Source organism: Arachis ipaensis, chromosome B9 (assembly GCF_059453495.1).
Source record: "Arachis ipaensis isolate K30076 ecotype BB chromosome B9, ASM5945349v1, whole genome shotgun sequence".
Taxonomy (NCBI): Eukaryota; Viridiplantae; Streptophyta; class Magnoliopsida; order Fabales; family Fabaceae; genus Arachis; species Arachis ipaensis.
This window is the reverse complement of record NC_142444.1, coordinates 16,467,325-16,492,725: the sequence shown is the minus strand read 5'-3', so window position 1 is coordinate 16,492,725 and position 25,401 is coordinate 16,467,325. Positions and strand designations below refer to the sequence as shown.

Here is a 25,401-nt window from a genome sequence, read left to right as displayed (position 1 = left end):
ATGTTGCTAGAGTACCCGTCTGGAAAGACCACATTCTTGATGGTCCTAAGAAAGACATCCTTCTGTGGGTTCGACATGGTAAAGACTGCAGCGGGATACTTTCCACCTTCAAGTGACCACATATCATGCCTGATTCCCATCAACTGGAGATCTTTACGAGCTTTTAGGTGGTCTTTGGATTTACCACTCTCGTTCAACATGGTGAATACAATGTTGTCGCACACATTCTTCTCTATGTGCATGACGTCAAGGTTGTGACGTAATTCGTTGTTCTCCCAGTATGGCAAATCAAAGAATACACTCCTCTTCTTCCAGGGTGACTCGTCTTGCAGCACGGTCTAATGTTCGCGTCTTCTTTTACCCCCCACCGCTTGCACCTTGCCCTGTGAGACGGGCACACCCTCCAATTGTCTCATGACATCCCTGCCAGTCAATTTGGTAGGTGGGGATCTATCCTCTACTTTACCATCAAATCTAATCCGGTCTTGTCTATATCTGTGATCGCGATTCAAGAAGCGACGATGACCCATATAACACCATTTCTGACTGAAGGTGAGTCGCCTAGTCTCAGCGTCCAAATTACACGTGGGGCAAGCTCTCCCGCCGTACGTATTCCAACCAGATAAATTGCCCAAGCTAGGAAAATCGCTGATAGTCCACATCAACGCTGCACGCATCTTGAATGTTTTCTTCTCACTGGCGTCGTAGGTATCAATACCGGCCCACAACTGCTTCAACTCATCGATCAGGGGCTACAGGTATACATCTATGTCATTGCCAGGCATTTTAGGACCGGAAATAATCATAGAGAGTATAAAGTTGGTTTGTTTCATGCAAATCCATGGGGGTAAGTTGTATGGAATAAGAATCACTGGCCATATTGAGTACTTTGAACTGAGGTTTCCATAAGGATTGAAGCCATCACTGGCCAAGGCTAAGCGAACACTGCGCGGATCGCAGGAAAATTCAGTATATCTCATGTCGAATGCTTTCCAACCCTCGCCGTCTCTGGGATGCCTCAAGAAACCGTCAGAGTTGGTGCCTCTCTTGTGCCACAACATGTCCACAGTTGTCTTGCTGGACATAAATAATCGCTGCAACCGTGGAATCAGAGGAAAATAACGAAGAACTTTCGCCGCCTGAGGTTTACCATTCTTCTTGACAACGGCGTTGATCCTTACTAAAGAATTCTTCCTGGTCTTTTGCTTCCACCTCGATGCTCCACACCATTTGCATCTAGAAAGACCGTGGTCGGAACCCTGGTATAGCATGCAGTCATTTGGACATGCATCTATCTTCTTGTACTCAATACCCAGCTTCCTTATGATCCTCTTAGCATCGTGCAAGGTCTTCAAAATCTGTGCATGCTCAAAGGCATCCCCCAATAGCTCTAGAATCAGTCCGAAAGCCTTGTTGCTCACTCCGCACATGCACTTTATATGGTACAACCTGACCAAGAATGACAGCTTCGAAAATCTAGAACATCCCGGATATAATTCCCGCTCGCCGTCCTTTAGCAAGTCTTGAAAGGCACGAGCCTCGTGACTAGGTTCATCAGATAAGTACGGCAACCCATCCGCAACGGCTCTAGCATGCCCATCCATGGAATCTTCATCCTCATTCTGTAGTCCCGGCAAATTGAATGCGTCGTGGATCATGTCACGCATTTGATCTCCTGAATTTATAGTGGAATCTAGTTCTTCCCTACCGCTGGGTCTCTCGTCTACGATCCTCTCACCGTGATGTAACCAAAAGGTATAGTTAGGGGGAAATGGTTTCATCAGAAGATGATCGTATGCAGCTTCTCTAGTTTGGAAAAACCGGAACCCACACAGAGGGCATGGACAATGTATCATCCCATCGGATGATGCATTGTCAAATGCAAAGTCAAGGAATCTATTCAGTCCATTCCTATATTCTATACTACCCCGTGGCTTTGTAATCCAGCTCTTATCAATGTCTAAATAAATGAATTAGCACATACAAATAGATTATTAATAAAAAAAAGACATGGAACTAAAAAAAAAGGGGGTGTGTGTTAGGAGAACCAATAACAGTTGATCACAATTATGATATGAGAGAGTACCATACGTAATAAACTCGACAATATATTACAAGCAATACCATGTAGGGAGCGACGGAATAATTCAAAAGAGAAATAGAAACAAAATTACTTGCATCCCGGATAACATGAAGCTCACGAAAGGTATTGGAAAAGAGGCTTACTCATTGCAAAATTCTGTGCTTTCTTAAAAGATTACTGGTAGAAAGAATTGCTGGTTCCAAGTCCAGAAAAAGAAAAGACAAAGAAAAGCTTCCTTAAAAATTGAAAAAGAAAATAAGAATAAATTTTAAATTTTAAAAATAAATAAGTCAATGAATATAACTAAAAAATCATAATGTACAATGAATAAAATATACAAAATATCTTAGAAATGAAAGACATAATAGAATTGAAATTTAGAATTAAAAAATAATTAAAAAAAAGCTAGGTGGACAATTATAACAGATAGAGGATAGGATCTTAAAATTGTAGATATATTATGCCTTGTATGCTTATAAGAAAGTCAAATTATAGTTCCCATGTCCTGTCTTCGACCGTGTAAATAGCATAAATTAGTTTAGTGAAAAAAATAAATTATTAACCCTTCATTCAAGAATATTTTCTGAAAAGATATATGGATAATATTCTCTAAAAAACAAAGAATCCATGATTAAAGCATTGAAAACATTATTCAGTTAGATACATTTAAATCTGCTTCTCATGGACCATCATTAGTTCATGACTCTTATATCACCAAACAAAACGGCATCTTCATGAAAGACCATACACAGTATAAAAACAAAACCAAACAAATGATATAAATCATAAAAGAAAAAAAAATGCCAATAGTATTCAGTAATGATTTTATATGATAAGAATCATAACTATTTTATTACTGATTATGCTGCACAAAAATAACTTAAAATTTAGAAGTTTGGTTTATGTTATAATATGAAACCATTCTAGCAATTTTAATTTTTTTTTCTTCAATTTTTTTCTCCCTATTCTAAGAAAGTGAATGAATACACAAGCTTCTCATCAAGATACTTTGTTTAGAACCATGCCTGATCCATCATTCAAGAATCAATTAATGGAGACATCAAACACACAAGGTTTGTCTATGAATTTGCTTCGAATCCAGTTGCAATTATTGATCTTACAATATAAGAGCATGACCAAATCCAATAATCCAAACAAATTTGTGATGGATCAGCATGAAAGTATTATGTACATCAATTAATGACTCTATTGCTTTCTGTTACGCCAGCAAGATTCAATGCTTAATTTCCCTTTAATTTGATCTTTGTGTTACTTTCAAATTGATACTGTCACCTTATTTAAGAGATATTATTCTCAATATTGACTAGATCTTGTCAACTTGAGATGTGACCGTTTGAAAAGATCAAATTGAAAGTAGCATTCCTCCTAGTTAGCCATAGTCAATGCAATCAGGAAATTATTATCAACAAGGTCCAAGAACTTGCATCCTAATAATTAAAACTAGATTAATCCAGATATTATTATCGTCAGAACTTGCATCCTAATTAAAACTAGATTAGTTTAGGATTCCATATAAGATTATTTAATTAATAATACAATAAAAACAAGAGTAAATACTACATAATCAATCCAACCATGACCATATACTTGTTATATAATGAATGTTAACATAGTTAAATCAATAAACTTTGCCCTCTGTAACCAGCAAGTATATTGAATTAGATATGTAGAGTTACATCATAACTGTGTTATGCCTATTGCTCAGAGCAAATGAATCAACAGGAGTTTAAGAAAATGGTGCATCAAAAGAGGTGAATTGCAGAAAGGGAGCTAGTGACTATTTAAATCAACTTCTCTACTACTATATAAAGGTGTTGGCTACTTGGCAGAGTTTAACTGCCATGCCTTGCCATTGCACTGAAAGGGAGCTATTAACCAGCAAGTATCTTACATTTTCTACTTGTTAAGAATCTATTGCAAAATTTATATAACATCAGAATATAATTAAAAAATTTTAAACTACAGAAATTTTGTTTTAAAATTTTGATAATACTGTACGAACATATAACTTAATTAAATCTTATAGTCAAATTTCCAGTTACTTGATTGAAAGATCACTTCAAATCAAGCTTTAACATCATGAATCTATATTTATTTTCCCAATTTCAATCTTTCTTTAATGACTTTGTTATTAGCTATGTTCTTCTGTTTATGCAAAGTTCTTCAGGAGATTAAACATCAACTGAAAATCTCCATTGCAAGTTCGTACACATACAAGCAGCAAACAAATCTCACTTTTCTTGTTTTATTACCACTTTTAATTCTTCAAAATGAAAATAAAAACACCAACATGATCAAACAACAATACGGTTTCTCATCATCATCCACTTCTTCAGTTTTGCCATTGATGATTGATAGTAAGAAAAAGGGGAGGAAAAAAGCAACAATGAACAATCAATTGAGAAGAACAGAATCTATAAAATTAAAACAATAGAATGGTATCAACATGCTCTTCTGATCACTCAAACCCCTCAATCTTGTTTCTCAACTCCACACTCATCACACAATGGTATCAATATTTTAATGAAAATAACTAGTGTGCGTGCGTGTTTTTCTTTTAATCAATTTTTCGAAAAAAAAAACTGAAGTCTATAATCTTTTTGGAACAAGGATCGAAGCATCATGGAAAGAAAGAAAACCAATGGAATCAACTACAATTAGTTTCGAATTTAGAACATAAAATTGAAGTTTTTTTGCTAACAGTTTTTAGAGTTTTTATGAAACTATAGTTTCTCACAGTAGATTGATCAGATTCTTGGTAATAAGATATAGATATAGCTAAGAAGATCAAGAGATACAGAAGAAATACAAAGTGAAAAGCTGGTGTGCGTGTGGAAAACCTTATTCCCAATTCTTTGTATAGGGAATCCTTATCCCCAATTTGTATTATCTTCTCATCTTAATGAAATTATCTCTTTTTTCCAATCCAAAAAGAAAACAAAAAATGCAAGATCTATAAAGCTTCATCTTATCCAAGTTCATAACAATACATCTTAGCCACTCATTCGAATCACAAGAGGACAATGATCAAGTACTATGTCATCATATTTGTTATTACATCTCCATATAATTTATAAATTACCAATGTCTTGTACTTTACATGATAAAGTTATCAATACACAAAAGTTTCAGATTAGAGAATGCAGAGTTCCTCACTTTCTCCTGTGGAGGAGAGATGCAAACCAAAGAAACACATTCTTGGGTACTTAAAAAAACAGGAACAAGATGCAAGAGAGATGCAAACCAAGGAAAGTCATCCCTATAATAATGATAACGACCCTTTTTTGATTTATCTACTCTAACTATCACTTTCAATGCAAAGCACCCATTAAATCAAAAAAACGGGTACCTTCTAAATCCAATCACTCAAGAGCAGTAATTAACCCCAATAAAAGACAGATAAAATCAATTTTTTTTTTCAAAATTCTAACCAAGAATGAAAACAGTAAGAAAAGATCAGAGTGTCATGACTAACCAGTGACAGGGGAGAGGTCGCGATGGGAACTGCGCGACTAGACAGGAGAGAATATGAGTTTCAGGAATTGTGGATGACAGAGGAAAGCTTGAAAGATTGGGGGTTTCTGTAAAATTGGGGAATTCGATTAATGGTTGTAACAGGACAAGGGAAATTGCCAAATTAAATTGTGATCAGATCCTCACCTGGGTGGGTTCTTCCGCTGATGAATCGGGGCTCTACGCCTGCTCGTTTGGCGCGCTACCAAAAACACCAGACGCGGACTTCTGAACAATTGGGGGGAATCAAATGCTGGAAGTACGAAACGAGGGGAATTAAAACAATGAATTGAAACCTACTTAGTTGCGTTTCTTGAGGTAATCGCCAGGTATTGTTGCGAAACGAAGGGTGGGCGTGTTTCGCGCCTCTGCTCCTGCTTCTCTTCGCGCCAAGAAGGCTTGCCAAATCGAGCGGGCCTGAGGATATATACCCCGAATGAGCGGCGGTTTTCACTGCTGGGCCGCTATCTAGGGGTGTTTTGCGGCCTCGGTAGAGACCACCACTCACCTGTGCCGCTATCCTTCGAATGAGCAGCGGTTGTGGCCAATGCCACTATTTAGTCGCAGCTATCGTCCGCCTCTGCCGTAGTGTAAACTCATTCTAAAACGTAAGCAAAATAAATTAATTTTCTAGGCGACCCAATGTAGATCCATGATTTATACAACAATCAAACAAAGCATGAAACTTGTGAATTGTGATAAAAAGGGAATAAAAAAGTAGGGCCCATACCATGCTAGCTTGCTTGCCTCCATTGCATCTTAACTAAACATGGACCTAAGGAGACTAATTCCGATTCCAAGCTGGATAGATAGAAAACCTATCCGGATCTCATGGAATTAATTTCAACCCGCACCCAAAGTCCTCTTTTAGTCTTTTTGGGTCTTCTCTCTCCCAACAAGCAAGCATATACGCCAGCAATGGAGAACGGCGTATATGCTTTTAAATTTTTGTTTTTAAATTTTAGAGTGTGATACTACGTGTCGTGGAAGCAAAATTATAAGTACTGTGTTTTGTGTTTTAATACTTTTGATAATGTGAAATTACAAGTGAAATTATAGAAAACAGTAATAACAATTCCAACAAATGGCTGGCGTTCTAGAAATTAAAAGTTGAAAACAGTAATAACAATTCCAACTTACACTATCAGTTTTTTAGATTTTAGTCTAACAGAGGAGACTTTGGTATAAAATTGTTGTAGTTATTTGAATTTTTTCTATGCACTCTATCTCATTTTGCCAAATCTTTTTTTTTTTGTGGATAGACAATATTTCCATCAATCAAAGCAGTTTTTATTTTTAATAAATTGTTCTTATTGTCTACTAATTATTGGTATTAAGCTAGATATTGCTAAATAAATTAAAAAGAGACATAAACAATTACATAACTATATTGCTTTTTTTGTGAAAAGATTGCACAAATAAGTCCAATTAGAGTCGTACCTATTAACCACATTATTCACGTCCTTATTACAGCCATCGCAGAAGTATGTATCCGCATTAGCTTCTGCCTTCACGCTGCAAACACAAGATTTATACCACCTACTTAGAACATGTTCAACATCAAGAACAGTGGCCAGAACAACATAGAATCCAACCTATATAGGAATAATTTGAAAGTCAAAAAAACAAACAATGAACCAAACATAAAAAAGTAGTTTTCTATAAGGTACTCACATCCGCAGCCGCACGTAACTCTTTTATTGTCTTCCTCTCAGTGGAATATAAAACTTCATCTTCATTAACATACACCGGTTTGCCAGAAAGTACAGACAGGTATTGCGAGATTTTTCTATAGTACACGCTACTTATCAATCACAACGCCAGAAAAATACAGTCAATATGCACAACCATAAATAATTCACAATATTGGTACAATAATTCACCCATCTTATTTAGCCTTGCAATATCCATTGTTCTTTCCATATGGGGAGGATGGATTTCGTTTGGGTATTGCAACATCAGATTCTATCTCCGCTAGGCCTACAAAGAAAAACAAAACAATCACTTTGCGACAATTCTTTGCTTTTCAACTACGTACAGAAAAGGACGGGTGAATCTCCGTTAATTCTGAGATCAAAGAGATTATTCCAAAAGTTTTTGGTAGATGCCTACACAATGGTAAAATCAAAGAGGTTAAAATCCTTTACGTGTAAACAACCACAGTTGAGAGTTGATAAATACAAATGTTTGCATGAAAGTCTTATAAACGGGGATGTAGATGCTGCAAGGCTTGGCAAAAGAATCATTCTTCCCATTACTTTTAACGGTGGACCTAGGTACATGATGAATAATTGTAAAGATGCATTTGCAATTTGCAGATATGCAGGATATCCTAGCTATTTTATCACTATGACCTGTAACCCTGAATGAGATGAGATAAAAAGAGAAGTGACTCCCATTAGATTAAAGGCAGAAGATCGCCCTGATATATTGCGTCGAGTTTTCAAGATCAAACTTGATGGTTTGATTGATGACCTAAAAAAAGGAAAAATCTTTGGAAAAATTTTGGGATGCAAGTCTGTGTTTATGCAACACCTTATTAAAATCTTATGTTGTAATATTTTGCTCATTTGTCTTTTTCAATTTTCAGATGTTTGCACTATAGAGTTTCAAAAGAGAGGGCTTCTGCATGCACATATCCTTTTATTCATGAGTAATGAGTTCAAGCCCAAAACACCAGATGACATAGACAAACATATAACAGCTGAGATTCCTGATGAAAATGAAAGGTCAAATCTACATGGAACTGTTCAAAATTACATGGTACATGGTCCATGTGGTCCATACAATAAGAATTCACCTTGCATGAAGAATGGATCATGTTCAAAGTTTTATCCCAAAGAGTTTAGACAGCGAACACTCATTGATGAAGCCGGATTTTCCAAATACAGGCATACTGATAACGGTCAAACAGTGAAGAAAAGGGGAATATGTACTAGACAATAAGTTCAATGTTCCTTATAATCCATAGTTGTTGCTCAAGTTCGGGTGCCACATAAATATGGAATACACATGCCAAACAAGTTCTATTAAGTATTTGTTTAAGTATGTACACAAGGGCAATGACCGTGTAACAACTACCCTATACAACACTGGTGATCCGTCAGAAGTCACACAAGTTGTTGACGAAATTAGGAATTACTACGATTGTAGGTACTTTCGGCATGTGAGGCAGTCTGGTTTATTTGGATATGAAATCCAAGAGAAAGAACCATTTGTGATTAGACTTCCATTCCATTTGGAGGATGAGCAACCTGTGGTTTATAGTGAAACTTCTAATGTGAATGATATCGTCAAAAGAGCAATATCTCAAGTCCATGTTTTTGAGATGGATGGCGACGAACATGTCCGGATATCCCTATACTCGAAGTCTGACTTATGCTGAGTTTCTAACCAAGTTTGTTTGGAAGGACGATGCTTTAAAGTGGTTTCCTTGAAAGCAAGGCTTCGCAATTGGAAGGTTGACTCATGTACCTGTAGGTAATGACGAGTTTATATTCAATTTTGATCTTATTTATTTGATGATTTAAATTTAAAATCTTAAAAGCATGTACCCTACGTCCATTTTATTGGATTTATCTACACTAGAAAATAAATGTTCAAATAACTTTATCTCATGTTGGATTGTACTTGCCCAAAACAGTTTTTACACATAGCCAATTATATGTGGCACTTTCAAGAGTTGAGAGCAAGAGAGATTTAAAAGTTTTACTTATGAATCACGTAGGAATGTCTGCAAATTCAACCATCAATATTGTTTATAGTGAAGTCTTTGAAAAAATAGGATTCTAATATAAATATTTTAATTTTATTTTAAATTCTGTATTAATGTATAATTATTTTACTTAAAAAAGTGTAAAATAATTATTATTCACTATTTTTAAGTTAAATTTTAATTTTGATAATAATTTTATAAATTTCTTAACAAAATAATTATTTTGTGTTTTTTTTAAATATCTAAACAAATAATTTTTTTTTTACTTTTATAAATTTTTTCGTGCTCAACATGGATTCATACACTAGTTTTCTTTTAATAATACATTCATACAAATAATAGTATAATAGAAATAATAATATAATTATGAAAAATATTATAATGACGTAAAGTATTGTCAATTATAATTGTGCATCCATTTAACAGTAATAATGATAAGATTAATTTGCTTTAAGATAAAAAAATTAATTAATATTAAATTAATTTGATATATATTAATTATAATTATTAATTGTAGTTATTAACTTAATTTTTTTATGCTCATAATTATTTCCTCATATATCTAAATATATATTATTCGACAGCTACATTTTAACTTAATGATCTTATTAATTATACATTAATAAAATTTTAATTCAACTAAATATATCGCACTAGACAACTAAAATGTTTAACTTTGCAGTTGTTGATAAATTTTAACCCAACTATTAACTATTTTATACAACGCTAATAAAATTTTTTAGTACAACTGAGTATTATACAGAATTTAGTTTTTGTTTGAGTTATAATCTAAAAGTATTATTTATTATTAGTATATTTTTTAACTTAACTATTTTATTTTTTTGTGTTAGTGATACTGGGAGTCAGTAAAAATAAAAATTAATTTAAAAATTGAAAAAAAATAAATTTAAAAATAACATAACCAAAAATAATAGTAGTAATATATAAATTGAGGTAACAATTTAAATTTCTCTAAAATTAATCTAATTGAATGCTAATATTAGAATTAAACTATTTAAATAATATTTAAACTATTCTAGACCTTAGACACATATAGATTAAAGTCATTCTCGTAATGATAACCAATTAAAATAATGTTATTAGCTTGAACATTTAGAATTCTGCAAATTCAGACTATTCTCTTGTTAAATAAGCTTCATCATCCGCTATCTATGTACTATGACAAGGTATAAAATAGCCACAGCGAGAAATTAAATTGATCTTTTTTCGCATAAATAGCATTGCATTGACGCACCAGAAAACTCGTAGTTTTGGGGAGAAAAATCACAATATGTTATAAAATTATTTTTTATTACGAAAGTTTAAAAGAAAAGAAATTAAACATAGTACCAATCTTTGAAATTGCATCTCCAAGCTTAACACAATTCTTTGAAAACTAAACCTAAATTAAAAAAACTCAATCTCATTATATACTCCACTTTAAAGATTTTCTGGTAGATATAAAAAACATAGAAGGGATGATTGGAAGCCATTGCTTAATAAAGAATTGAGCTCTGATCCTCCTATGAAACTTAACTTTACCCACCTTCTATTAGGTTGGTCATAATATATAAGTGGTATCAAAAATTGAGTTTAATGTCTCTTTGTTAAACTCTTACGTCCATATAATTTGAATCTGAATCTATGAATACAACTTAAAGTGGTATTTAATAGATAGATGTGGTGCAATCGTGCTATAAAATTAAACGAAAAGAATAAGTTTGAGTAAGAATAATCATCAAAACTATCAAAAGAATAATAGAATGACAACATCAAAAAATATCATAAAAATTGTAACTTGTACCTTGAAAAGATCAACTTCGATGAAAAACAAATAATACATTCTTATTCTATGAAGTAATCAAGAAAAAATAACAAATTAAAAATTAAATATAATAATTTGGCTCTTAAATTTAGACCCATAAACCACAAAAGAAACACTCTATATATATATATATATATATATATCTTTTAGTAGCATGAAATTAATTATAGGAATTTATTATTGATATCAATGTCAATTTGATATTAATAGGATACACACGTACATAATAGAGTATATTAACAAAGCTATTGATGTTAATATCATTTTTATGGTTAATTATGTTTGATTAAATCTTATATTATAATGATTAACAATTAATATAATTATAATAATTAAAAATATTAATGATTGGCAATTAATATAATTGTGTATTAAATATTACTTTTATATAATTATAAAAAAGATAGTTTCATAAAATAAATTGAGAAGAAAGGTATACATACTGGCACCAGAATGTGCTACGTCGGAATTCTTGGTGCCAAAATACTACTTACTGTATAATAATATAATGATTTAGTGAAACTGAACCTAAATTTAAGAAATTCAGTCTCATTATATGTTCCATTTTAAAAATTTTCGAGCAGACGTAGAAAGTATGGAGGACATAAAATATGAACTTGTTCTAAAAAGTTCTTTGGAAGTAATTGTTTAATTAAAAATCGAGCTCCTTCTAAGAAAACTAACTTTACCTATATTCCATTAGGTTGGTTATAATATATGAGAAAATCCAACCATCCTTCAATGAAATAAAGTTCATTATCCTTCGTTGAACTCTTACATCCATGTATTTAGAACTTGAATCAGTGAATACAACTCGAGATGATATTTGATAAATATGGTGCATTATAAATGATTGTAGTAAAAGACAATTGCACTGTAACGTTAGCCGAAAAGAATGAGTTTGAGTAAGATCAGTTATTAAAAGAATAACAATAGAATGACAAATAAGAAAATCATAAAAAAATGTAATTTGTACCTTAAAAGGATCAACTTCAATGAAAAACGAAGAATACGTTCTTATTCTATGAAGTAGTCAAGGAAGAATAACAAATTTAAAATTAAACAAAATGCTTTGCCTATCAAACTTAGACTCATGAATCACAAAAGAAACACTATATATAACCTTTAGTAGCACAAAATTAATTATAAAAATTTATTATTGATATCAATATTAACTTATTACTGATTATGTTTGATTGAAAATTATATTATAATAAAAGACAATTAAAATGATTGATAATTAATATAATTAGAATGATTGACAATTAGAATTATTGACAATTAATATAATTATAATAAAAATATTTTTCTAAAATAAATTTAGAAGAGAGAGGTATGCAAATTGGCATCAGAATGCACCACATCAGCATTTTTGGAGTAAAAATACTATCTTGTAAAATATTATAATGATGGTCTGATTTTTTTAACTCAACTATTTTATTTTTTCTTAGTTATACTTGGAGCAAATAAAAATAAATCTATAAACTAAAAAACAAAAGAAATTTCATATTAAAAAAATTTAAAAATAACATATCAAAAAATAATTGTCGTAATATATAAATTGAGACAACAATTTAAATTTTTCTAAAACTAATATATTCAAATACTAATATTAGAACCAAATTATTTAAATAATATTTAAGCTATTTTAGACCTTATACATAGACTGCGTTTGTTTTTGTGGACATGACAGAACATGACATTGAGATAGAGATAATAGAACAAAGACACTAAAAATTATTCTTTGTATATTATGTTTAGATATAATATACAAGACACTAATGTAATGTCTAATATTATATTTGAATATACATGGACAAGACTAAAATTATGTAAAATAACTAAAATAGACATATTTCTCATACCCTCCCTACTTCTGTCTCACTCCTTCCTTGTTGCTTAGCCCTTTTCCAATTGTTGAAAGACGGTGGAGGAATGATACCTACTATACTTATTAAACTCTGTTTCTGCCAATTCAATCTCTCTTACCCAACTCAACATTTAAAATTTTTTGCATACAATTCATTTTTGTATTTTGTTTAAATTTTTTATTTGCCTGTTTCTAAATTTTTTTTATTGTGTAAATAGAGAGATTCAATAGGTACTTTTTACCCCCAATTAAAAGAAGAAGAAGAATACAGAAATAGAGAAAGAACAGGGAGAAGATAGTACCTCTATATTCTCTGAGTACCTCTCTGAGGACGACGATGTAGAGAAGAAACTTAAACTAGAATTTAAAAAAAAAAAAGGGTAATTATCTATGGAGAAAAAGGGAAAATTTTTTTACTAAAAATCTGTATCCACTCTCTCAAATACCGTATCCATTATATTATCATTCGTTTAAAAGTGGACACAAAAATGAAGAAAACTGTCCTGAAGACACTGTGTCCAGTGTCTATGTCTCTCTATCCAAACACTTTTTAAATGTTTATTATCCATGTCTCTGTGTCTTGTTCACAAAAGCAAACGCAGCCATATAAATTAGAGTCATTCTTGTAATGACAACAACTAACTGAAATAATGTTATCAGTTTGAATATTTAAAATCCGTGCAAATTCAAATCATTCTCTTCTTAAATAAGCTTTATCATCTACTATTCATGTAATGCAGTCAGGTATAGAATAGCCACATCGAAAAACTAAATTGACTTTTATTCCATTAGTGGCATTGCATTGATGCACTAGAAGGCCGGTAGTTTCTAAAAAGAAATCGCAATATGTTATAAAATTATTTTTATTATGAAAGGTTTAAAAGAAGAAAATTTAAACACAGTACCAATTTTTGAAATTGTATTTTCAAGGCTGATACAATTCTAGCAAAACTGAACCTAAATGGAGAAACTCAATCTCATTATATGCTCTATTTCAAATATTTTCCAGTAGACGTGGAAAGTATGAAGGAGATGGAATTTGAACTTGGCCTATAAAACTCCTTGGATGCAATTGCTCAAACAAAAGTCGAGCTCCTTCTAAGAAAATTAACTTTGCCAACATTCTTTTAGGTTGGTCATAATATATGAGTAAATCTAACCATCCTTCAATAAAATAGTAAATAGAGTTCACTGCACCTTTGTTCAACTCTTACATATATATATAATTAGAACTTGGATCAAGTGAATACAACTCGAGGTGGTATTTGATGAATGTGATGCATTGTAAACGATTGCGGCAAAGGATAATCGCGCTATAATGTTAGACGAAAAGAATAAGTTTAAATAAGAACAATTATCAAAAGAATAATAATAGAATGGCCACATAAAAAAATATCAAAAAAAAATTATAATTTGTACCTTAAAAAGATCAACTTTGATGAAAAACGAAAAATAAATTCTTATTCTATGAAGTAGTTAAGAAAGAATAAAAAATTAAACAAAATATTTCGGCTCTTCAACTTAGACTCATAAACCACAAAAGGAATAACTATATATAACTTTTAGTAGCATAAAATTAAGAGTAATTACCCAAATCAGTTCCCAAAAATTTTAAAAGCAGATATTTTAGTTTCTAAAAAAAATTAATACACAAATCAATTCTCAAAATTTTATTCTGACAGACAATCAGTTCCCAGTCTATTCAGAGTAATTGTCCAAATCAGTCCCCAAAAATTTTAAAAGCGAATATTTTAGTCCCAAAAAAAAATTTAATACACAAATCAATCTCCAATGTTTTTCTCCGTCAAACATAACAGTACTCCACCCATTTTACTTTTACTATATGTCAACATTTTAGTTTTGTACATGTGGACGACGATACTAACATATTGATACACTCTTTTCGTTGAAAACAAGCAAGGTCAGTAATAATACTTTGAAATTCAAATTAAAATATTTTTTTAATACAAACATGTTTTTTAAAATAAGAAATCTTTTGATTATATTAAATACAAAAATATCAAATAGTCTTAATCTTGAATTTTTTGTAGAATAATTTCTAATAATTTTATTGATCATCATCATCATCATCATCATCATCATCATCATCATCATCATCATCATCATCATCATCATCATCATCATCGAGTGAATATATATATATATATATATATATATATATATATATATATATATATACTTTTTATATTTTTTATGCAAAAACTCTTTTTATATTATAAATACATATATAAGAATCTAATGAATAAATTTATTATTATTTTTGTCCAAAAAATATAAAAAATTTGGTATAGTATTATTGTACAATTAATAATAATAATAATAATAATAATAATAATAATAATAATAATAATAATAATAATAAATTTATTTTTTTATGGACGGGATTGTTATGTCTGACAAAGAAAAACATTGAGGATTGATCTATGTATTAATTTTTTTGGGACTAAAATGTCCGCTTTTAAAATCATCAGGAATTGATTTAGGTAATTACTTTGCTGAAAAATGAACTGACAACTTATTTATTTGTCGGAGTAAAACCTTGGAGATATTTTTGTGTATTAATTTTTCTTGGAGACTAAGACACTTTTAAAATCTTTGGAAACTTATATGGATAATTACTCTAAAATTAATTATTGATATCAATAACAATTTGATACACACGTGTATTAGAGTGAATATTAACAAAGTTATTAATAATTTTGATCATATTTATGTCTAATTATGTTTCATTAAAAATTATATTATACTGATTGATAATTAGTATAATTATTCATTAAATACTGATTTCATATAATTATAAAAAATATATTTTTCTAAAATTAAGTTTAGAAAAAAGAGACAAGCATACTGACATCAGAATGCGTCATGTCAGTATTTTTGAAGTCAAAATAATACTCATTGTAGAATGATATAATAATAAAAAAATATTTTATAAAAATTATTGTAAAAATGATTTTTTTTTCTTTTATGTTTTTAATATATTAAATACACCAAAAGCATTAAAAAAAATTATTATATTTTTAAAATATACCTTTAGAATATAAATTAGTTAAATCCTCATAAAAATAGAAACGGTCACTTATAAAATATTTTTTTATATTTTTATTCTGTAATAAAAATACAAAATTTCCAATAATAATAATAATAATAATAATAATAATAATAATAATAATAATAGACACTTGTAAAAAACCTATCTTAGCAACCACCAAAAACTTATTTTATTTAAAGTTAGCTACCATATTCAAGAGAAAACATCTAGTCATTAAATTTATTGAATTCTAAATCATGAATATTCTGACCTAATACTAAACCTTTAATTGAAGGTTGTGAGGAGGTTGTCATTAATATTCTGACCTAATACTAAACCTGTAATAAAAATACATATTTTTCAATTTTTAATAATAATAATAAATTAGACACTTGTAAAAAATTTATCTTACCAACCGCCAAAAGAATATTTTATTCAAAGTTATCTACCATGTGCATGTCCAAGGGAAAACATCTAGTCATTAAATTTATTGAATCCTAAACTATAAATGTTCAGGAGTAATTGACTAAGGGTAGGGCTGTCAAATGGATTAGTCCAGTTCATTTAGATCTGGTCTATTAAATTTGTAGGTTAAATAGGATGAACCGTTTAAATCTATTTTATTTGCGGGTTATAATTTTTCAGTCTGGATCGTTTATGGTCAGTCCGTGGGTTAAATGGGCCAACCCGTTTATTTTTTTATTTTGTTTTTAAAAAAATATTTTGAGAAAAAAATTACTTTTAAGTCAAAAACTTTTAAAAAATAATATTTTTTAGTTGATGAGTCGAATTTTCAGGTTGGATCGAGGAAAATATACACTAAAAATACTACTTTTTTAAAAAAATGTAAAAAAAAATTAAACGGGCCACCCGTTTAGCCCGCAGACTAACCCGTTTAACCCGTCATTTTTTTCGGGTTAATCGGGCTCAACCCATTTAGTCCAAAACTTAAATGGACTTAATTTTGGAGGCAAAATCCGCCCATTTAAATGGATAAACGAGTTGGTCCAATAGGTTTGGCCCATTTTAATGACCCTACTTGATAGGAAGAGAAGATAAGATAATTTTGAATAAAAAATATAATTACGAGAAAAATATGAAGAAATTCGGTAATTATTTTTGACATTCCTCTCTTAAGATTGTAAAGTTTTTGGCGGCAAAAAGTAAACTTGTTCTGAAATTAAAAAAGGTTCATTATTATTCATAAAGAATCAGTTTTGATTATTTACAGCAGCTCCAAATTCCAACTTCCAACCAAAAGTGTCTGAATCCTTTCTTCTATGAGAATAAGGACACATCAATCCAATATATGAAAATAGCATATATTCATCTATTATTATAGTTAAAATCCACAATTGTTTTTTTCCCATAATTTTTTAAAAAACAGAAATAAAGAGGGGAAAAAAAAAAAGAAATTTGGAGATCCAAAATTTTTCAGTAATCAAGAATTGCTTCACGCTATCATGTCTTGAATCAAAGCAATTACTCATCAATCTTAAACGAATGGTGACATGTGATCTTGGTGTTGCAGAAGATACAAATCGTTTCATACATTTATCTTATTCAGATGTCGGCTGCAACCAAAAAAAAATATATTTGAAAAGTTAATGTAACATGGAAAACTAAAAAAAAAAAAAAAAAAAAAAACAATAGTACAACATTATAAGGTATAATAAAGAAAAAGAAAAAGATCAATTTGCATTATCTTTATAAACATGAAGAAGTACACATTGTGCATGATCTTTTATGTAATGTCATAAAGCAGTGGACAGTGGACTTACCAGTCTCTTAGGACTCATCATCGATGAGTCATGACTGCATATGATCCTCCAGTGTAAACGCATCAATATCGGAAGGACTAGTACCCGGCCTACACATAATCATAGGACAAAATCAAACTTGAGCAATAATAAAGGATCCGGTAGCCATGTTGCAGAAATAATGAATAACTTATGCAAGCTTTGCACAGACAATATATTTAGACTTTCATAAGAAAATTCATGGTGATACTTTAAGGTTGGAAGAAAGGATAGTACTTATTTTGGAAAATGATTATTCTTCTATTTAGACTTTCTTCCCCGAAAAAGACTTAAGATGAACTTTCGGATACTTACATAGGATGAAAAATTACCTTTTGTTAATAGTACCATAATGGAATTTGGGCTTTCTTCCTGCCTTCATGTCCTCAACATACTGCAGCCACGACAAACATCATATAACACGAGAAAAGATAGCGAACTGAGATTATGCAAATAATTTCAAATATCTGAATCATACCAAATTTAAGGTAACCACCATTGACGAGAAAGATAAAGAACTGAAAGGTATTTCATCAAGCGAGAAAAGCTTGCATTCTGATGATTCTGGACCTGGCGAAAAGTGGGGCTTCTTCAGCTTTGCCAAGAAGATTATGTAAGTCTGCCTCAGACATGCGTAATCATGACCAAAAACATGAACTTAGACATACAAATAATAACAAAAAAGGAAAATAATTAAAAGAAATTAGTGCTTCCAGCTCACTTGGCCAATTAAAGGAATATCCAATTGCACAAAAGGAGAAATCACTTCCACATCTGCATTGGCTTCTTCCCTTGTTTCCCTAATAGCACCTTCCATAGCCGACTCTCCAATTTCCAAATACCCAGCAGGAAGCGTCCTTGTTGACACCAATGCATGAAATTACCATAGCTCAGCAAGGATAAGGTACATTTTTCATCAAAACGAGAAACTTTTAGCGTCTTTGCAAAAATTTTGAGTAAAGTAATGTAACATGTATGCAACCTATACCAATAAAAATAGGCAGTTCATAAGAAGTCCACTCTTACCAAAGGCCATAAGATGGTTCAATCTTCCGCTTGCAAAGCAGGACCTTGTTATCATGTTCAATAAGACAACCAACTACCTACTTTGACAATTTAAACTCATGTCATGTTCAAGTGCTAAGCGGCTAAGCCAAACATATTACTATCAGATTATATATTCCAGGAAAAATATTCAGAAAACCCATCTCAAGAAAATAAAAAAATAACCTGCACTGCTGAAACAATAGAATGACATCAACAAATGAGGTCAGTTAGTTATATGCTAGTAAAAATATCATACAACTAGTATAATAATTTTCAAGAGAAAGTCAGAGAATACAAATAAAAAATATGATCTTGCTTCAAAACCTCCCCGTTTTTTGCATGGGAACTACCATGTTTGCAAACATAGCCAATTCAGAAGATGAGATTCATTATATGCACATCAGTTTAAAACATGTTCCATGCAGAATTACAGAGACTATCATACTAACATCCACATGGCCTACAAAATCAAATGAGCAAAATAAATAAAATTTTAAAGCTAATATAATTATAAATAATTCTGTTAATTTGATCAATGAGTGCTTGGCAACTTGAAGATTGAACCATTTAATTTATTTACGGAATGTCTTCCTGAAAATCATCTTATGCAATGATAAGTTTAAAATAGCAGGAAAGAACTAAAACCAAGTAAACCATTCTACTCTAAATCAACTTGGACAAGATTAGCCAATCCACAAAGCTGTGATAGTCTACATGTAGTTGTACATACAACTGCTTCCAAACTCACCTTGTCAAAATTTCAACAGCAGCAAAAAATCTTTCTTAAATTAAAGAGATATAATTAGATGAGAGAGGGAGGGAATTTAAAATATAAATAGAATGAAGCCCTAACTAAACTAAGGTACAATTGTCTGATTCCTTTTTAAGTGTTTTGAATTTGCTGCCAAAACTCATTTTTTTCAGCATATGACACATGAAAGAATGAATAAACCAAATTCGTTTTGCAAATAACAAGATTATTGGATAACTTCCATCATGCACATGACAAAACTTCTGACATTCAACTTAAGCACACTGTTATTGTAAACCAGTCACATGTTGAAGAAAGTTGCTAATAAACTATAAGAATCTCTTATTTCTGCATAAGCACAGTACTAAATTAACCGAAAGCTCCTTTGCCTTTTTTAGGCAGTTACCATTTTTGGGTTCTGATAAGCAATCTTCCCACAAGTTGTACATATAGCTCTCAACCTTTCTTCTCCATCAGGTATATCATGCTTTGTTGTACCACCACACCACTGACAGAACTTAATCTTTTGAACATCTCCCTACATCGTAGTGGAACTCAACTATATAAGCAAACTCCAAATTTGAATATTAAGGAGGTTTTTAGAGGAATACAAGAACTTCAGTTATTGCTGTTCAAGATATATCCTTTTAATTGTGAACAACTTGAGCCTTATGCAGAAAAGGGGGATCTTATTTGTTTCAAATTACAAAGTACTTTGGCTTAACTTTATCATTGACAAAGTCAAAAGCCAATCTATTACGGACTATTTTCTCTGGAATACTAGTTACATCCTACCTACAATGACTAACAAAAAGTAAACACCAACCACATCCACATCCAACTACCACATAATAATCAAACTTAAAACTTTATATGTTAAGTTTAAACAGAAGCGCACTAGAACAGAGAATTGCATGTGCAACAAAGTAAAGAATATGAAAAAAGTCTGTGGATCTATTTTTCCTCGTCCACTAAGCCAACAACACACACACTTCCATCATTGGATGGAGTATACAATCCATAGGAGATAGGTCCAACAGCCCATACAATCATGGAGGGGTGTGTGTCGGTACTATGTTCAAGGAAAAATGAGTACAAATAACATATCTCAAAGAAAATAACTAAGATTGATTTTTTATAGCTTAAATACAAATATTTGTTTTGACTAATACAGTTAATGATATGAGGATGTTCACGGTGGAGACTTAACAATGCAATTTGCTAGTTAGGATCAAATATATGAATAAAAAATGAGAGCATTCAATTTACATTCAATATAAGTATCTAAATCTTCCTCACTAGTTCCATATATGGTTATTACAGGTTTCACTATACCTATAGTTATAGCACTACCCTCCATTAGATACACTATACTGTATCAGAGAGGCAGAAACTCTACAAGTTGAAAGTGAAAAATTACAAAATTCTCCAACACTGCTATTCCAGTCGCAGTAAATAATTGATTATAATTGTGAATTGTGTTTGATTATAAAAAGAATATATAGAAGAGCGTGAATCTTCTGTGGTTGAAAGTTTTTGATTTTGTAGTGTACATAAAACAATTTTTTTATTCAATCATAATTATTAACACTATAATATATTTAAATTGAATCCAAATGAAAAGGAAACAAACAAACCTACCAAAAACCCATCACATAGAAGTAATTTCAATATAACTTTAAACATGTAAAAGAATTGACAAGAGCGAAAGGAATTCGTAGCGCGGAGTGAAATGACGAAGAGGGAGAAGACGAGGAGTCATTCGAGGTAGATGAGAGAGAAGCCATGGCTACGGAGGGGAAGTGTTTGAAAGAAGGGTGAAGAGAAAATGATGACGGGATTGAAAGGGAGGAGAAGAGGCTTTGACTTATACGTATACGAATACGAATACGAATACGAATACGGTGTTTCCAATGTTGAGTGGTAGCAGCAAAAGCAGATGAAGAAGGCAGGATCTCAATAGCTTTCAGTTTCAGCATTATTATTACTGCTGTTATCATTTGCGACCATCACCCTCTCCAAGTCAAGAATCAAGATTACTACTACACTTAGAATGTTATATTGTTACCATTATACCCTTTTTTTTCTTTTGAATTTTAGTAAATGTGTAAAATAGGAAATCTTTTATTAAAAATCAGAAATGTAAAAAAGATAATATTAATTAATATTTTATTTTTATACTATTAAATTGAAAATTTAATTATTAATATTTAAAAGAGCAATGTTAGAAAACCAGTAATTTTTGTGATTATTAGCTATCAAATAGCCATTAATAATAATTTAATGGTGTGAGATTAGTATGAAATTTTAAAATTCAATAAAATTGCTGGTCTTCTAGATTTTTTCTATTTAAAATTAATTAAGTAATAATTAATTTGAATACTGTTTTTTTTAAATAAAGTGTGGTGTTTTGCTGTATATTCTTTAAAAGTGAGATAAAAATAAGAAAGGCCTTTTTTCCTCTCACACATCATAGTTCCTTTTTCTCAGGGTCTCACCACTGCACTTCACACCATCACCAACCCCATCCCCAAATCACGCAGAACTCCCTCCTATTTCCACTTTGCTGTTCCAAACTATCCAATTTCTTCAAGTCCCTCTCCAAAATCGCGCTCTTCACCTTGATTTTCTTGTCCAGCACATCACCCGCTTTTATACCATCCTCGTCAAATCATCAATGTCGGATATCCCGTCCTCGAATTCCGAGACGTAACCACCAGCTATAATAGCTTCTTCCCCTTCCAAACGAGCTTCCTGGTTCGCCACTCTGGTGCAGCGGTGGAATCGTCGCCTCCAGTGGACCCTTTATTTGTTGAAGCCTTCTCTGGCAGAGGAAGGTTGCCTTCCTTCCTGGGTAGTCCCGACGGTTGAGATGCCGACGTCAATGGAAAATGCTCCAGACCAAATTGTTGATCAGGCGCTAACGAGCTTCCATATTCATGGCCATAATAGAGACTGGAGATGCTGACATATGAATATGCTGAGTAGGAAGAGGAAGTGGTGGCTGTGGCGGGTGTGGTAGGAGCTGGTAGTTGTGAGACACTAAGACTGAACAGAGAGAGTAAGTGCGAGAATGGTACCGTTTCACTTTATTTTTGGTAACTTCCACAGAGGTAGAATCAAGCATTTATCAAGATTTCAGTTTGACTTTTTTAAAAAGGAATGAATTCGATAGGAGAATTACTTAGTATTAATGTCAAAGCAAACTGCGGTAAATTATTAGTGACAAATCGTAACAAATAAAAAAAAAGAGAATATACGAAATAAATGAAAATTTTAAATAAATAAAATAATAAATTTAAAATTAAAGAAATCACAATAACAATAAAATATTTAAAAGAAAGAAAAAAATGAAAAAAAAAAAAACAAAGGACAATGAAATAAAAATGGGCGTCTAATACTCAATTACTCATGCGTACTTGCACTTTATGATCTTCTGTGTATCGTGGAGATAGAAATTTTGACAAAATTTTGGTGTGATAATCTAGTGTTTTTGATTGAAATCTCTTCTATCATTTTAAACTTCTATTTATAAACCTTAAAAATGGACTCACCCTTGAAGAATTTTAACCACAATTTAGTTTTTCATTTTCTTCGGACCACGACCTTACTTTGACCCTTAAAATTTTTTATAGTAAACTACCCACATTTTGTCTTGTCTTGGTTAGGGCTGGAAGTGAGTCGAGTTGAGTCGAGTTAGACCAAACTCAAGCTCGACTCACAAAAATTGAACTTGGCTCATGTCTCGACTCTTTAACAATCGAGCCTATTTCTTAAACTTAAATTTGGCTCACCGAAAGCTCACGAGCTGGCTCAAATAATAGGAATATAATCTATAATTCTATATCAATAAATTATAATTTATATATTTTAAAAAATATTTAAAAAGATCAATTTTATATATTGTTTATCTATCAATAAATTATAAATTTTTTATTTATATCCTATATCAAAATTATATATAAAAAATAAATTTAAAATTTAAAATAATCAAAGATCATATATATATATATATATATATATAATATTAAAAGTATAGATTAAATGCAGATATATATAGGGTAAAGTACTAATCTGGTCCCCTACGTTTGGGATGAATTCTGTTTTAGTCCCCAACGTTTAAAGTGTTCTATTTAAATCCAAAAGAGTTTTGATTTGCATCAATCAGGTCCTGCCGTTAAGTGGGTATGAAATTCTTAACGTCGTGTCCGACGTGGAAACTGGCTAGAGTGGCTACAGTTAACAGTTGGAAGCATAGAAAAAAAAAAGAGAAAGGAAATCCAGTCTGATAAGTAAACCCTAATCCCCAAAATTGATGTTCTTCGTCTGTTGAGAATGGCTCCTCAGTCGTCTTCCCAAGGTTCGCGTAGCAGCACCAAGAGTCGTGGGAGAAGGAGGACGTGCTTCTGTGGAGAGAGACCAGTATTGCAGACATCATCTACAGCGAAGAACCCATAAAGAAGATTCTAGGGCTGCGTCAACTATCAGGTGAGTCTCCTCTTTTCTGTCTCTTACTTTCAAAACAGTGTTGGGTGTTAGTGTTTAGAGGATCTGAATTGTTTGGTGTTTTCGTTTTGGTTTGGTTGAGAACAGATAGGAGAAGGATGCGATTATTTTGCTTGGGCAGAGTTTGAAGGGCAAGATCCACAAATTCAAAGACTGAAGAACAAAGCAAGTTCGTTGAAACAAGAACCACAGAAAGCTGAAAGGAAATTTGCATTGGCACTAGCTGTTGGAATTCTTGGATGGACAACGGTTGGGCTGCTGCTATATGATCGACTTAATTGAGGTTTAGGGGTTAGCAGTTATGTTTGTTTGCTTTGCTGTTGTTGTCCCTAGTTTGGAGGGAATGTCAAGTATTTAGGGGATTGAAAAAATTGACATACAGTTAGGGTGATAACAGTGATGTGTTAGTTGAAACTTTTTGGAAGTTGTATGTGTAAAGGCATTTGCTGTAAACATTATCAATTTTTTGAGTGAAATAAAAAGCTATGAGTTCCTGTATTTTGACATAAATTATTTGGCCCTGTAAAAAGTTTAATTCAGTTTGATCTACCAATAAATAGAAGGCTTAATTTGCCAATTCACCTAAAAATTCATTTAAATCATTAGATAATGGAGAAGTCTTAAAGTAGCTTCTCTTAACCATTACAATATCCAAACAAGCCTTAAATATAACCATGAAAAGATAACAACACAAAAGAGATCAACATGAAACTAGTAGTCTTAAAGTAGGCTGTCTAAAGTATCACAGGGACATCAGCCCTTGGTCATTGCCACTTTCATTACAGAACAGAAGGTAAACACTAAAATCTACTATGTTCTTCATCCCAATGCTTTCCAGGCCTTAGGTGGTGTTTTTTCCATGAACTTCAGGGTCCTCCTTGATGGGCTAGTGACTGTTGCTGTCGATGGCTGGGGTTGACTGGTGCTGCTGCTGCATCTAGCTCTCTTGGAGGATGTTTGTGACTCTTGGCTCCCTCCAACTTGTGTATTGCTCTTTCTCTTTGGCTGAAGTTTTGTTGCTGGTTTTGTTGTTGTCTTGGCTGGGATCTTGCTGGGGTTTGGAGTCCTAGTTGTGCCATCACCTTTCTTGGATTGTGGAGCTGCATTATGCTATAAATAGTAACAACAAACAGTGACATCAGGGGATTGGGTTCAAAAAATTGGGTTCATCAGATAGTAAAAACAATCACATATAAGGAATTGTGGTCAAATTGACAAC

General features: G+C 31.7%; 2 protein-coding genes across 3 annotated transcripts; both read right to left on the bottom strand.

Moving 5' to 3' along the window:
* Positions 1 to 338: 338 nt before the first annotated feature.
* On the bottom strand, positions 339 to 7,528 carry LOC110266762 (uncharacterized). The gene is made up of 5 exons (XM_088498748.1): positions 7,501 to 7,528; positions 7,292 to 7,350; positions 7,089 to 7,212; positions 873 to 1,960; positions 339 to 752 (listed from the first exon to the last, which is right to left on the bottom strand). The coding sequence occupies exons 1-5, from the start codon at positions 7,526 to 7,528 to the stop codon at positions 339 to 341; spliced, it is 1,713 nt and encodes a 570-aa protein (XP_088354874.1).
* Positions 7,529 to 17,248: 9,720 nt separating this feature from the next.
* On the bottom strand, positions 17,249 to 21,676 carry LOC107619422 (nudix hydrolase 23, chloroplastic). 2 transcript variants are annotated; one of them, XM_016321708.3, is made up of 8 exons: positions 21,318 to 21,509; positions 20,083 to 20,214; positions 18,905 to 18,981; positions 18,600 to 18,735; positions 18,357 to 18,497; positions 18,211 to 18,272; positions 17,861 to 17,949; positions 17,249 to 17,653 (listed from the first exon to the last, which is right to left on the bottom strand). In XM_016321708.3, the coding sequence occupies exons 1-7, from the start codon at positions 21,360 to 21,362 to the stop codon at positions 17,889 to 17,891; spliced, it is 654 nt and encodes a 217-aa protein (XP_016177194.1). In that variant the 5' UTR covers positions 21,363 to 21,509; the 3' UTR covers positions 17,249 to 17,653; positions 17,861 to 17,888. The 2 variants fall into 2 exon arrangements, with proteins under 2 accessions (XP_016177194.1, XP_088353847.1); XM_088497721.1 differs by having other exon boundaries at positions 17,376 to 17,653; positions 21,377 to 21,676.
* Between the last annotated feature and the right edge of the window lie 3,725 nt (positions 21,677 to 25,401).